At 47.1% G+C, this 14,708-nt stretch overlaps 1 protein-coding gene across 8 annotated transcripts in view; it reads left to right on the top strand.

The window, feature by feature from the left end:
* Positions 1 to 14,708, top strand: part of TANC2 (tetratricopeptide repeat, ankyrin repeat and coiled-coil containing 2) — a 247,598-nt gene that overhangs the window by 150,208 nt on the left and 82,682 nt on the right. For all 8 annotated transcript variants that reach the window (XM_055697501.1, XM_055697497.1, XM_055697495.1 and 5 more), the window contains one exon: positions 10,300 to 10,563. In XM_055697501.1, coding sequence (XP_055553476.1) covers positions 10,300 to 10,563 — 264 coding nt within the window. The remainder of the gene's footprint in view (positions 1 to 10,299; positions 10,564 to 14,708) is intronic.

Genomic DNA, 14,708 nt, shown 5'->3' with positions numbered 1-14,708 from the left:
CATGTGATTTCGCTTAGCACAAAAGGGGTTTGTACATATTAAGCTTATTTTCATGTCTATATTGCTAGACACAGCATTAATTGGTCAAAGTTGAATCAGAGTGTGGCTGCTCAGACTCCGAGTTCCCTGCATGAAGAGTGTAACTAGCCACTAAGGTGTGTGGAGTGGCCGTTTTGGTGTTCCAGTTTGGATGTGGGTACCAGTTTTTAACCAGTCAGGTTTTCCATGATGACTTGTCCTCTTGGAATTTTTCCTGTCCATTTGTATGTCACCTCTGATATAATTTCCATTATTAGAGAACAAGTGTGTCCTGTTTCTAACGTGCACGGCACAGAGACTGCTTGGCGCTTGCAGATAATGTTGAGAAGTGCATCACTTGGGTTAGAACCAGACTTATTTTGAAATTTTAGATCCTCTACAGTAGAGGGAAGTTCAATCTACTTTGAAAGCACAAGAAAAAAAATGTTACAAGGTCCAGATCTTCAAATTCAGGCACCCTTATTTGTAAAAGAAACAAAATGGGGAAGGGGGGAGGAGGAGAGGGGAGGTGAGCCAAGAGGAGAGAGAGGAGCAAGTCAGCCCTTTCTCCTGGAAGCCACTAAATCCTTTTCATGTAGAACAGAATGGCTGGTGAAAATGCTGACCTGCCTTTAACCTCGGCATAGCTTCCAGGGGTTTTTGGCTCTTGCTGTGTAGAAGCAGCCAACTGTTAATGTTCAAAATCTGCTACTGAAAAGAAAACTGGTCAAGGAATCACGTGCTGCTACGGGGGAACTTTGCACTTCACGTCCCCGCAGAAGTGGACTGTAAAGTTTTGCTGTTTGAATGCAGCAGAACAGAAGAAAATCTCCAGCAATTCTAGCAAGCCTGCAAAATAAAACAGAAAACATTTCTTGCCAGTATGAACACCACAAGCACTCGGGTAAGCTTTACAAGCAGCACTTGATGTCATTTAGCAGCAGCCTCCCAAGGGTGCTAAAATTTTGAAGGGCTCTTTTCCATGGTGAATCTTCCTGGGGAAGTGCTGTAATTTACTCTGGTATGAAAAGAGGCCACGGTTTTTCTGAAGGTAGAGTCCTGTGATGATCTACACTGTGTTCCCCACCTAATTGTTAGGGGGATGGTCTTGAGCAGGGAAATAGGTGTGATGCTAAAGCAGCTTAAAGGGCAGCCAGTGAGCTGCGTAAACCCTCCTGCCCCGCACCGCAGTGATGCGGACAGGTCTAATACTGTGCGGGCCGGTTGCCTTCACTTAGATTTTGTGCAATTTTACAATGAAGAGCAAGATGTAAAGGACCCCCGTTCCCTTCTGGAGGTCTCTGGCATGTAGCTTTTCTCATGTTCTTTTTTTGGTGTTTTTCACTCTGGCCCCCAAGCTTTTATCGAGTTGCTGCTTTCTGCAGGTTTGTGTGTTTGTGGGTTAAAAATAGGTTTGTTAATAAATTAATCTGGAGTTTGTGCTAAGCAGAATAGATGCTGCTGACAATAAAACAAGATAGATTTGTTTGCAAGTTAAACTGCTTTGAGAATGGAACAAAGAGCAGCTCGAAAGGCACATCAAGATAAATTTAACTCAGGTTAAATATTTTTGTGATCTTACAGCTAAAGCATTTGAATCAGTCTTATGAAATGCTCTGTTAATAATGAATGAGATTTCTAAGAATTACAGATCTTTTTTTACCTCTCGCCAGCTTCCTTTTGGACTCATTCCCCAAAGGAGGAGCTCCCTGAAAAATGTCTAATATTGATGAATAATGAGCTTTTGTTCACTGATGCATCTGCATATTGCAGGTGACGGGGCTGATGGTTTAGGAGGTGAGGAGGGGGGCTATTTATCAGCGTCTCATCAGCTCTTGAGCAAGATTAGTGGGCTCGCAGAGTCCCAGCAAATGAATTGCAAAAGGACACCATCTCTGAATCCTGATTAAATTCCTTCTCCATTTCATTAAAAGGGCAAATTAAGCAGAAAGCGAACGTGTGCGTGCACACGTGGGGCGTGGTTGGTGTCAGGGGTGAGAAGCCATGAAGTCATGAATCAGAGTTCTGCCTTCCCCCCTGTTAAGCCACTGAGGCATCAAGGGTTGGGTTTGGCACCAAAATCTGACCTTAAATACTGGATGAAGGGTCAGCTACAGGTGTTTGTTGTGTTACTGAAAAGACGTAAGGAGAAGGAAAAGTGTTTAAAGCTGAGGGAAGTGGCCCGGAACAGATGTTATACTCAAACTGTGAAATTTGCTGCAGTTTATGGTCCAGCCCGGTAGATGGGAAAAAAAAAAAAAAAAAAAGAATGAAAATTTGAAAGAAAGAATTAACTGAAAAGACAGATCAGAAGACAGCTAGAGGAAAATTCAGTGTTGTCAGCTCCCACGGTGTTATTTTGGATACTGTGGTAAGTGACTTTTCTTTAATGTTATAGCTGTTGATGGCGTGAGATTAGATGGGACTCTCAGCTTTTATTTTAAGACCAGCAAGATTTTAATCTTCATGGTTATGAAAAGCTGCACAGGGATCCAAGCTTGCCCAAAAAGTTGAATGCCAGGGATAAAATAACTTCCCTCCCCTTGTGCACATACCCCCACACATGCCTCCTTTCTGCTTTCTTGTTTAAATCTGAGAATTTTAAAATCAGTTTCAAGACTGTTGTGGACATAAAAAAAGAAGAAAAATTGTCCTTGCTGATGCTAAAGAAGGAAAAAAAAGGTGAACTGATATTGATGAGACAGGCAAAAAGAAAGAAGGATCCAAAGTGGTAAAAGATGGAGAGTACAGAGAAGGCACTGAATCAAGAAGGCGATGGGAGTTGGTGAAGGGTTGAAGGGATGTGTATGTGCATTTCTTCTGAAAATTTAACAGCCTCACTGTTAAAATCCAGTGGTTCCCTGTAGCTGGCTGTCACGGTTCCACCCCTGGCAGCAGCTGAGCCCTGCACAGCCGCTCGCTCCCCACGGCACGGTGGGGGAGACAATCCGAAGGGTAAAAGTGGGAAAACTTGTGGGTTGAGATAAGAACAGTTTCATAACCGAAGTCAAATATTAATAATAGTAAATTGTAGTGAAAGGGAAAATAACAAAAAAGACAAAAATAAAACCCAAGAAAAACAAGTGATGGGAAGGAAATCCAGTTGCCCACTGCCAGCTGACAGATGCCCAGCCTGTTCCCCAGCTGCGGCCCCCGGACACCTTTCCCCCCATTTATATAGGGAGCACGATGCCATATGGTACGGAATATCCCTTTAGCCGGTCCAGGTCAGCTGTCCTGGCTGTGCCCCCCAGCCCCTGTGCCCCCCAGCCCCCTCGCTGGCGGGACAGGGGAGCCTGCAGAGTCCTCCCTGCTGAGCAGCGCTTACACCGAGTGTAAACAGCGGCACGTTATTCTCATCCTAACCCCAAAACGCAGCTCCATACCAGCTGCTAGGGAGAAAAATGAGCCCTGTCCCATCCTATCCCACCTGGAACCAGGGCACGGAGGCGTGCAGCGAGGTGCGTGGAGGGCAAGGACGGCGGCCGGGGTCGGGTGGGCAGGCAAGGGGCGTGCAGCCCTTGTCCGTAGCATCAGTGCGTCGCTGTCGCAGAGGCGGTACCCCAGATGTGCATGTGTGGTTCTGTCAGAGCGGTACGTTTAAAGTAAGAGCACTTAGGAGCATGGCGGGGTTTTATGATGCTTTGGTAAATCCGCCATCAAGGTTGCTGCACCTGTCTTAGATTTGGAAGCTTTTTAACAGATTTCTATAATGTCTGTAATAGCAGACTGTGCTTGGAAACCTTCATTACTTTATTTCCGCAAGTGATAAACTGAAGTTGATTAACTAAAGCTTTGCTGCTCTGCTCTGTCTCACCGGCACAGCGTTCCAGGGTGTTGTGCTCTGACGGCGGAGCGCCTCGCTCTGCTGAAATGCTTTTTACCCAGGCCTTGCGTCCCTGCTCCAAGCAGCGCACAGGTACGAGCCCCGCGGGGCGTTTGTGCCATTCGTCATCCCGCCTGTCAGCCGGTGCAGCGGGGAATTCAGCTTTAGAACAGAACGAACACGGGGTCAGTACGATGCTGCTGTCGGGGTATTTTTCATTAGGTTTCAAGACCTTTTGTGTGCGTGCCGTGATTTATAGATACCTTGAGGCTTGCGACAGAAATGGTTTTACCTGTTTCATCTCTGCCTTTCTACAGGATTGTTGATATGAATTAAGCGGGTGATTTCCCTGCCCACCCCCCCATTTGAGGCCAGTGTTGTGAGAAGTTAAACATACCAAGAGCGGCGTGGATTTGGACCTCAACCTCGAGCAGGGCAGACTGAAGGTTTTGGGGGCCTTTTTTTTTTTTTTGAATGGAGAAGCCAACTCGCTGGCTGATGGTGTGTGGTAGAGAATACAAAGCCCTCTAAGTGCCTAGCCTCCCCCCAAAGCCCCAAGTGCTGCCGGGGTTGGGGGGGCACAGGCAGGGCTGGGGCTGCTCTGCTGGCCAAATCCTGCTCAGCAGCCGGGCGCCCTGGAGAGTCCGGGGCAGCACAGCTCTAATTAGGTGTATCCTGCTGTGGCCAAGTTTATGAAGGCTTATGTAGATTAGGGTAAAAAATTGATTTTACTCCTTGCCAACGCGTTAGCTAGGAGTTCTCTGCTGCGGGACGGCAGGTCTGGTTCGGTGTGTGGCTGGAGGCAGGGGGGAGCATCGGGGTTTAGTGCCTAACTTCAGTGCAACGTATGAAGCTCGCAGCTTTGCCACAGTTACTCCTTTAAAGCAACAAACCCCCTCTTTCCTACTTCAGATGTTATAAATCTTCACGTATAATTAACGTTACAGCGGTTGGTCATCATGAAGGGGTAGCTAGAGAAAAGCGCTTTCTCCTGCAGCGCCGTCTGAAAGGTGGACGTGAAGGTGGGTGTTAAGATCTCTGCCTCAAGGAGAACTGGATGGGGTGGTAAAAATCCCCTCGTGTGTTTTGACTCAAGACAAGTCGTGGAAAGCCTCGTGCTCCAGCACATAGGCCAGCTTGCAACTAAATAAGAAATAATATTTACCATCCTGTATATACGTGATGAAGCTCTCCCAGAAGCGTCGCTCTGTCTGCAGTGGCTTCTAAGGTGCTGTCTTGGATGAACTGCTGCCTTGATACAGTTCTGGTTTTGTCCCAAAGAAATAAAAGATATTTTAAAGCATGTTATTTGCAAAAAGTTCTAATCAAAAGGCTTCACCGAGAGAAATGAGCCAAGTTTGAAAATGAAAGCTTGACACAGGCAAGTCCTCTGCCAAGGAGCGTGCGGGCGTAAATCTGGAAGTCTGAAGGCCAGGTAGGCTTGGAAAAGGACTCCAGCGTCTCTGGAGCGTGTCCTCTTCTGGTGTCAACGGCCACGTGTCTTCAAGGGCTCCCAGGCTGGGCTGCTCGGAGCTGGGGCAGGTGGAGGTGTTGAAAGCTGGTGGACAGGGATACGGCAAATCCTCGGAGAAAGCTGCAAAGGGGCTGCCTGCATCCTCAGAGGGTCTTGCCATGTTCCTGTTCATGAATGTGTTTTAGCACTCGGATGCTTTAGGTGCCTCAAATTCCATGTTCATTTTAAATAGTGTGAGACTGCGTGCCAGCAGAGACTGGAGGTACATATATCTATATTTAAAAATAAATATATATCCCCCCCACATCTGTATATACAGGTGGCACTACTTTGGTGCTGTGGAGGCCCCCAGATGCCTCTGCACTGGGCTTTGCGTGCTCTGTGTGTGGCTGGCGCCGCTGCCCCGTCTCGCTCCGTCCCTGCAATAACCCCCTCGGTGCCTCGGCGAGGGCTCCTACCCCGGCACACGCCGCGGTCTGTGGGAGCCTGGTGCAGCAGGGCCCGGCACTGCAGGGTTCTGGTTTTTTCTCCAGGGTCATGCTTTCTGGCTGGAGAGAGCCTCAGGTAGAGACACGTGTTCCCCGATGGCCTCTGCAGCCCCTCTCGCATCCCGGTGGCTCCTGCCCTGTCGCCCCCGGCCCAGCGTGTCCCATCACTAACCTGATGCGCAGGGTATCGGCTGTTAGAGACTCGGGGTTGCAAGATCTGCCTCTCAGCAGATGGCTTAAGGCAGAAATTCCTGTTCTTTGATGGATTTGAGGTCATCAGTTTATCTTTCCAAAATGTAGAACATGCTGTCTTGTACGAGGTTGCCTTTTTTTTTTTTTTGAGCTTTTGGTTGATCAGGAATCCTTGAGTTTTAGAATCTTCAAGTTATTAGAATGATTAGGGTTGGAAGGAACCTTTAAAGATCATCTAGTCCAGCCCGCTGCCACGGGTTGGGACACCTCCTAGCAGCCCAGGTCGCTCTCAGCCCCCATCCAGCCTGGCCTGGGACACGCCAGGGATGGGGCACCCTGTGCCGGCGCCTTGCCGCCCTCATTGCAAGTCAAATCCGTGGGACCCATAAGAAACTTTCTGGCAATGTCTGAAGGCCCGTTCGTTTCTTTTTTAAACCTTGCATTAAGGAAGCATTAATTCTTTTATCCCCATCAGCATGGCAGTTCCGTTGTTGTTTGCCACTTGCCAGTGGCAGGGATGCTGGGAGCCCCCATGGGGACGGGGGTCTCCTCCCGAGGCTGTGACACCCCTCACTGTGCAGCCCCCCGAGCCAGCTGAGATGCTACCAGCGGCAAAACCCTCAGACGTCGAGTCTGTGGCGTGTGGGTCCGGCTGGGTCCATTGGCGGTGGGGCAGTTTGAAGGATGTCACCGGGGGGGCTGCGGGGACTCAGGACCTCCTGCCTGCAGGCTGTCACCTGGGCTCGCCAGAGCCATGGCTACCGGTTAGAGAGCTGGGAGACCTTGAAGGATGAGCACAGAATACTTTTGTGGTTTAGGTGTTCGATCTAAAGAGAGCCCGTTTTTGGCACAAGCTGACGTTCTGATGCTCCCCCCCCCCAGCTGCCTGACGACAGGAGCAGGGACAGCCGTGTCGTCATGTCGCTTTGCAGCTGCCGTTGCCTGTTTCACTCAGCTTCTCCGCTTCTGGATTAAAGCCCGGAAGATTTTTAACATGGAGATAGGATTTAGGGATGTAGTGATGCGACAGGAGTCCTGTTGTGATGTGAGGGTGGGTCGTCATTCGCCATGCAGCAGGGATGGGCACTGTGAAGCACCCACGGGCGGTGATGGGGAGGGGGGCTTGCACAGCCCCTGTCCTGGAATACCCTCAGCACTGCTGGAAAGTTTAGGGTGTGGGTATGGCAAGCTTACAGAAATAATGTTATTTTGCAGGTTTCTTTCTGATTGTGGGTGGTCATGGGCTTGATGCTACCGGGGAGTGACGTGAAATTCGTTCTGCCCAAGAAATGGAGTAGAACAGAATATTTGCGGTGGGAGGGGGCTACGTGGCTGTCGGGTCCAGCTGCCCCGCCGCTTCGGGGCTGCCCAAACCTTTGTACTCCCTTTACATCAACCAACTTCGCATCACCAGCTTTTTACCTCGGAGCAGAACACGCGGCGTCAGCCTCAGCGGTTGCAGATAACGCGAATTTGCTGAAATGCGACGTGGCTTTCTCAGGTTTTGATTGTGCAGTTGTAATTTCTGAGCAGCTCCCCGAGTCGCGCCGTTAGTGAGCTTTAGTTCCCCCAGGAGACACGCTCTGCGTGTCGGTTCATGTTGCTGGCTCGTAGCTAACTGCACGCTTTTGCCTTTTAAATAAAGTCAAAATTGGTTTGGTTTAAAATAGCTCATAGAAGAGATTAAGTCCACAGAGCAATTGCTTCCAGCCTGTGTAGCAGTACTTATATCATCCAGGGCTGTTCAGAAGGTAAATTAATCCACAGGGAACAATCCTAAATACCTGATTCAATGAAGAGTTTGCGCATAAACCAGCTTTAGTGTAAAACAGTGAAAATTATGTTTAAAATGAACACAAATTGACAATCAGAAAAGGGGCCAGCAGGACTTATTAGCTCTTGTTTTCTTTCTTTTTTTTTTTTCTTTCTTTTTTTTTTCTTCATTTAGAGAAAACTTATTTTGACACATAGTTGTTTTGCTTTTCCTCAGCTTGATGTGTTGGAAGGTGATTGATTTCAGATGCTGATGTGTTTCTACAAAGATTAGTTAGACACATACTAAGATAGCTTTTTTTAATCAATGGATTTTAACAGATCGATGGATATTATTTTTTTCTGTAAATGCACAACATAGTACGCCTGGCACTGCAGACCCAGGCTTTGAAACAGAGATTTTCTAGAAAACCATTTCAAACATCTTTCTCACTATTAAACAGTTTGAGGAAGCGAGACAAATCTGTGAACATCTGTTTCTCGGGTTTATCTTCTTTTCCTATGCTGAAGTGTAAACAGGTGTACCTGACAGCAAACTGGTTTTTAAATGCCAACAAACAAGTACTGGTTCTTAGCAGTTGCATGTGTTGGGTTTAGGTTTCAAATATGTTACAAACAGCTAAATTTTGTAACGCTTGATGAGATAGGAAGGTATTGATCCCGCTGCATAGACAGGAAACTCATACTGAGAAATAAAATGATAGAAATAGGGGTAGGGGCTGGAGCTGCATAGAGTTTGTTGGGGTGGATGAACGAATTACAGGTCTTGGGTTGTTTTTTTCCATGACGATTTCATGACTTCAGATGTCAGCAGTTAATTTCGATTCCTATTATAATAGCATTTAACATTTCTAATTAAGCCCGATTGGTCCTTGGTCATTTCGTTCACGGTTTTACACTGGGGATGGAGTCGCAAGGTCTGGTGGCACCTCGGGGCGGGGGGGGGGGGCATCCCAAGCCCCCGGCTTTCAGTGTCAACACTTCTGTATTTCATCAGCTCTGTGTGGGTATTGCTGAGAGTTCAGACTGAACACCTGGGTTTAGGCAGTGAATTCGTTCCTGTACTCAACAAATGATGGGCTAAACCACGTAGCGCTCTGCTGCTGGGTGTGTTCAGAAAAACCAGCGACGTAACCCTTTGTTTTGTGCGCTTTGGCTGGAACGTCTTCTCTAGGCTGCTCACTCACAAAACTTTGGAAAAAGCTTTAGTTTAAACGCATGTGAGCCTTCCGAGTAATTTATTTTTTGTGTTTATCTATATAATATCGATATATTTTTGTGTTTATCGATACAAAAATTAATGTGTTAATGAGGCAGCATCTCCCTTGGTCGAGGAGTGGGCTTTGTGGCACCGAGGCTGCCCCTGAGGAGGCGCCCCGGTGTGAGTTGTGCTGCTGACAAGACATGGGAGACCCACGCTGTGGTGTCCAGGGACAGATGGCACAGAAATTAGCAGAGAATTTGGACTGGGAAAGGTATTTGCCACCGTTACGTGAAAATGCCTGATTTCAGTGGATTTTGCAGGCAGATCTACAAGCACAAGGGCACATCAGGGTATTCAGGGCTGCGTTGAACTTCAGGGTTTGGAATAGCAGTGGAGATGCGTGTGGCTGGGGCGATGAGAGGATAGTGAGCTCTGGTTCAGGAGCTCTCTTCTGGGGGGTTGGTTTGTTTGGTTTTTCCCTTTTCTTTTGTCCCATCCCCAACCCCCAGGTTAGGAAGCAGGCAAGTCTGACGCTCCGAGAAGCTGGCATAGGGTGTTGGGACCTTCTCCCCATGACTGAGAGGTCTGGTTATGACCTTGAATATGTGGGAGACTAAAGATGAAAGGGAATTCAACAGCCCGAAGGGAGTTACAGCCCATGGATAATTGCATCAGAATCCAGAAGAGAAAATACCGATGGGGAGGTGATGGTAGCGGTGCAGACTGGTGGTGTCTCTTCCCCACGTGAAAGTCAGTATAGCCACAGTCCTGATCTGCAAAATGAAATAGTATCAGGGAAAACGTGTGGATTGCAGTCAAGCTTCGTAAAAACCTGCTGTCAATCAAACAAGACGCTGGGTTCGGCTCCTGAACCAAGCTAATCCGTGAGGGCTGGTGGTTCATGCGGCGGCTCCCTGCTGTCCGGCATCACGAGGTTGTGCACTCGTACAGCCCTTCCCTGGAAAGGTGGTGACTGCCATGCAAAGAAAAAGGTCCGAGGAGCACCGATATTTTTTGCCTTTGTAATTTCTGGTTTCTGGAATTGCATATTTGAATACGCACACGATTTTTAATACTCTTTGTAATTACAAATGGCTTTTATCAGTATGAGCCAAAACATTGTAGCCTAAATGTTCTTCTAGAAGCTGTAAGCAGGAACAGTATCATTAAAAACTAAACTCCATAATCTCTGATATATGTGAATGTGGAAAATATGATGAACATCGCTTTTTGGCTATTGCATTGCACAACTCGGTGCAGAGCAGCATGTGTGCAAGCCGTTCTTTCTTCGTTACTCATTTTGTTTATAATTTCTTCCTTCAAGCTACTTTGACAAGCTACTCAGAAAACGTGGAACGCACTAAATATGGAGGGGAGAGCAGTAAAGAACTTGGATCCGGAGGAAACCTGAAACCTTGGCAGTCCCAGAAATCCAGCATGGACTCCTGCTTGTACCGCGTGGACGAGAACATGACGGCCTCCACCTACAGCCTGAACAAAATCCCGGAGAGGAACCTGGAGACGGTCCTGTCCCAGTCAGTGCAGTCTATTCCTCTTTACCTTATGCCACGGCCAAACTCGGTAGCAGGTAAGAAATAAACGTCGTTGCCTTGAGGTCAGAGTGCGAGACGGTGCGCGCATGTCACAGCCCTTCTCATGTCCCTGTGATCCAAGGAGAAAGCTCCTTTCCGTAGTCATCCTGGGGCTGGGCTCGGTGATCTTAAAGGTCCTTTCCCAACCTCAGTGATTCTATGATTCGGTGATTAAGCATGACAAAAATTGTCATTTCATTTGACTCCTTGCTTCTAAATGGAAAATTTCTGTGGGGAAAACTGGTTGTGCTGGTGTTTGATGGTTATTTCAGCAGTCCGTGGCCCCTTTTGTACGAAATTGTACAGCTGTAAGGTTGTTGGGGACTGTTTAAAGGAAGACGGTTCTTTGCTATTATTGCACTGCAAATAATCTTGGGTTTGAAGTACCACGTGATTCCAAGACACGATAGCCTTTTCTACCCTTTCAAAGGAGGTACTGCAAGTAAAATCAAGTGTCTCACCTTCTCTGAAGGTCTTAAGACCTTTGGGGTTAAGAGAATCCAGAGCCCCCAGGCACACAGAGCCGGGAGCAGCATCCCTGCCCAGCCAGGCTCGCTCCATAACTGGACTGGGTTTCCTTTCTAATCCCACTTTGGACAGTCACATGAGATTTTATAGATGCTAAAATCTGGGCGCCCGAAGCAGGGGGGTACAACGACACGTGCTACTTTGCTATGTCTGAAGGACTAAAAGTCTGGGATTTCAGAGCGGAAAGGGGACAGGAGAAAGCGGGAAGCTCGGCTGGCGTAGCCTGTTTACTTGAGGTTCATTTCTTACAAATGACACTGTGCAAACACCTTCGAAAGGAAACAGGGTAGGTCAGGTACCAGCAATTTAAATATGCATATGTGTTGGTTTAATTGGCTTGGGAAGCTGTTAGCTTGCTTGATGCATTTAGAGGCAAATATTGTTTCAAAAGAAGACAATCTGGCAAGATTCTGGAATACCTTTTCCTTCCAGACAATTTTGTTTTCTGGGGGTTTTGCTGCTTTTAAGTCATATGTCAGCTAGCACAGTTGCATCCCAGGATAAATTGTGGTGGTGGTAACTATGCACAAGAATGCAAGATTTGGTTTAACCTTTTATCATCAAATGATTACATGTTATCTCGTGTAAGTTTATGGAACTAGAAAATTATGTTTTCTAGGTAATAGATTTATATGGGTTTTCGCCCCAGAGCAGTTGACCTCGTTATCTGTGTGCGTGAATGGTGGGAGAGGGAAACCAGATGTGGTTTCATGGTTGACTTCAGCCTATCTGCAAAACGTGCCATTGCCCAAGGTTAATCCTGCGCTGACTGCCAGCTCCGTGTCCTTGCACCAGAGCTACACTTGGGGTAGCCGTTTGATAAACCAGATCAGTAGACTAATCCGACTGAAAATTAACTCTCCAGAAAACATCAATATCAAGTTTGAGCCACAGGTCACTAGTGTGGCGGCAAAGCGTGGCGGGGAGCGGGGCAGAAGGCTGCTTTTCTTTTGCTGATAGCCCACATTTTCAGGTGATCGTGAAACCACAGCTTTGCTAAAACACCGTTGTTGTCTTTCCCCCCACACAAAAAAATAAAAAAAAGGTTGAAATTATATATAAGCAGTCTATTCTTGGGAAGCAGATCATGGCAGCACTTAGACCTTCTGGCTTTTTTGTCTTCTGTTTTCTGATTGTTTTGGGGCTTTTAAGCTTCTCTCTGAATATCTCTGAATAAGGAACAAACACTATTGTGCCATATAGCAGCCTTACAAGCAGCCGTAACGCATCCCTCGCTCACCAACCAGCTTCCCACTGGAAGCACTTCTTCAACACGTCTTGGCTTCATCTCGCATTTTATTGCATATTTCTTTAGAAACAATTAAAAGTACTTTTTTTGGTAAACACTTTCTCTTAAAAAAACCAAACAGACCCGCCCACACACACCCCAAAAGAACCCCAATCAAAATCCAAAAGAAACTCCATCCCACTCCAGGCTCTCGTGTACCATAAGATGCCAAAGAGGGACGGTGGATTTGGCAGAGCCCCGTCTGGGTTTTGGCAAGTGGCTGAGATTTCTGGGTTGCCCTATCTGTGTACCTTTTTAAAAGCCGGGCTCTGAAGGCAGTGAGAGCGCATCTTCCGCAGCCTGGTGGCCGGTGCTGATGAGTTACGGCGCGGGGTAGGGACGTTAAGCAAAACGTGAGCATCTTCTCTATGCATTAATACAGAGTTTGAGGCGGGGGGAAACCGTAAGGAGAGACTAGCCGCTCCTTCCCTCCGAGTACCCCCATGAGCAGCTCTCGGTGACGTTCCCATCGGTGCCACCACACGTCACAGCCATCCCCCTTAGAGGAGGGGGGCAGCCCAGGCACCAAGCCCATGCCACCTTCAAATTCCTGCAAATCTTTTCAAAGCTAAAAATTCAATTCAGCTCCCAAAATCGCTTCCGTGCACCGTTGGCAGGTGGGCTTTGTCAATGCGGAGAGGAGCCCAGCCTGGCTCCGTATTGTCCCTTTTGTCTCAAAACAAGACAAAATTTTTTTGATAGAGAAAAATTGGTTTTGATCTCCCCAGGGAATCCTTTAAAGAGCATCTTCTCAAGTTAGCATTTCATCTGCACTTTCTTTCTCGCAGGCTGGTGGAGGTAAATATTCTTTCAGCATTTTTTAGTTATGTCTCTCTGGAATTCCAAGATTTTTTGGTCTTTTCTAGATTATACTCTCTCTGCCATTTCACTTACAAAGTCCCTATCGATTCACAAAGAGAATTGGTTCCCCCGGTGTGTTCCTCTTCTCTTTGGGAGAAAAGACTTGTTGCCACAGCGCAGGCTGAGAAATTTGGATTTCCATCAGCTAAATTGCAGAAAACCAACTGGCATGAAACAGTTGTACAGCTTTCAGCTTGGAAACTGAAACGTGGCCCGCTCTGGCGGGGTGCAGGGCACGGTGGCCCCCCGTGGGTATTGGCCTTGGCTTCTCCTAGTTTCTTGCAGTCGGAGAAGATGTACCAAATAATTTTAATATTGTGCATTTAGTAGCTTCTTGTTTTGGCAAACAAGACTGCAGATTCAGACTGCTTGAATTCAGCGTTTTAAGGTCAGGTGGCTGAATTTTCTGAAAAGCTTTACCGTTAACTGTTCCACCACATTAGATGGGAAAATAAGGGGAAATGCAGCGTTTTGCTGGAGGTGAATTCCTGCACTGGGCACAGGGGAGAGATCCCAGCTCCTCCAGCTTCGCCACCTGGGCACAGCTGGATTTCCTTGGTGTTGAACTGCTTTTGTTAAATCCCTCTTGAGGCTCTAAAATTCTGGTAATGGCACTGGCTTCAGTGGTCTTGAGACAGCTTCATTTACATGATGATCATGTTGTTGAGGAAATAGTTGTAAAAATCAAGTTTAGTCCTGATATAACTTGAAAATTCACTCTTATTTGGGTGAACTCCAGCCCTAACTATGTCAAATGTAACGGACTACCAGGTTAGAACCACCCTTGGTTACAGAGAAGAAAAAGTCACGTTAGCATTTTAGGATTTTAAAACAGTATTTTAAATTGGTTGTGCACAGGGCAGTGGTTATATTTTCTGTTAACCTCAAGTTATAGCTCAAATCCTTTTTGTTTAGCCAGTGCTATATTATACTTAACTGGGGGGAGAGGGGACACCCACAAAAAAGCAAATTACATATTTTCTTAGTTTTAATTAAGGAAATTCCCTTCCCTTCCTACGCAGTGCAGGCAGGGAGCGCGGGGCGGTGTGCGCTACCTCTCCAGGACGTGGCGTTCGGAAAGTGCAACCCTGTAACCACCAGCCCAAACCACAACCCCAAATCACAAAGCTTTAAAAAAAAAAGGAAAGGCAGGACATGGAAGGGAACAAAACAGGGAGCCGGGGTAATGTGCGTCTGTGCCAGGGTGATGATACGGAAAAAGTGTCGGTGATTCGGCAGCGGCGCTGGCACAGGGTCCAGAGCAGCCTCCATGGTTGTGGTACTGGTAGCCACAGCAAGTACCAAAAAAGCAGTTATAATTCTCTTTTTTGTTGTTGTTGCATTTACCTGTTCTCCAGTGATTTGGGTATGGTTTCAGAGGGGCAGGCAGGAGCTGCTAGCGAAATTCTTTGCAAAAAAACTACCCAAAAGAACGAAAGCAAGCGGTCGGTACTTCTGCACGGT

This window comes from Falco cherrug, chromosome 20 (genome assembly GCF_023634085.1).
Source record: "Falco cherrug isolate bFalChe1 chromosome 20, bFalChe1.pri, whole genome shotgun sequence".
NCBI classification, from domain to species: domain Eukaryota; kingdom Metazoa; phylum Chordata; class Aves; order Falconiformes; family Falconidae; genus Falco; species Falco cherrug.
Note: the sequence above shows the minus strand (reverse complement) of the source record. Positions and strands in the feature narration are given on the sequence as shown.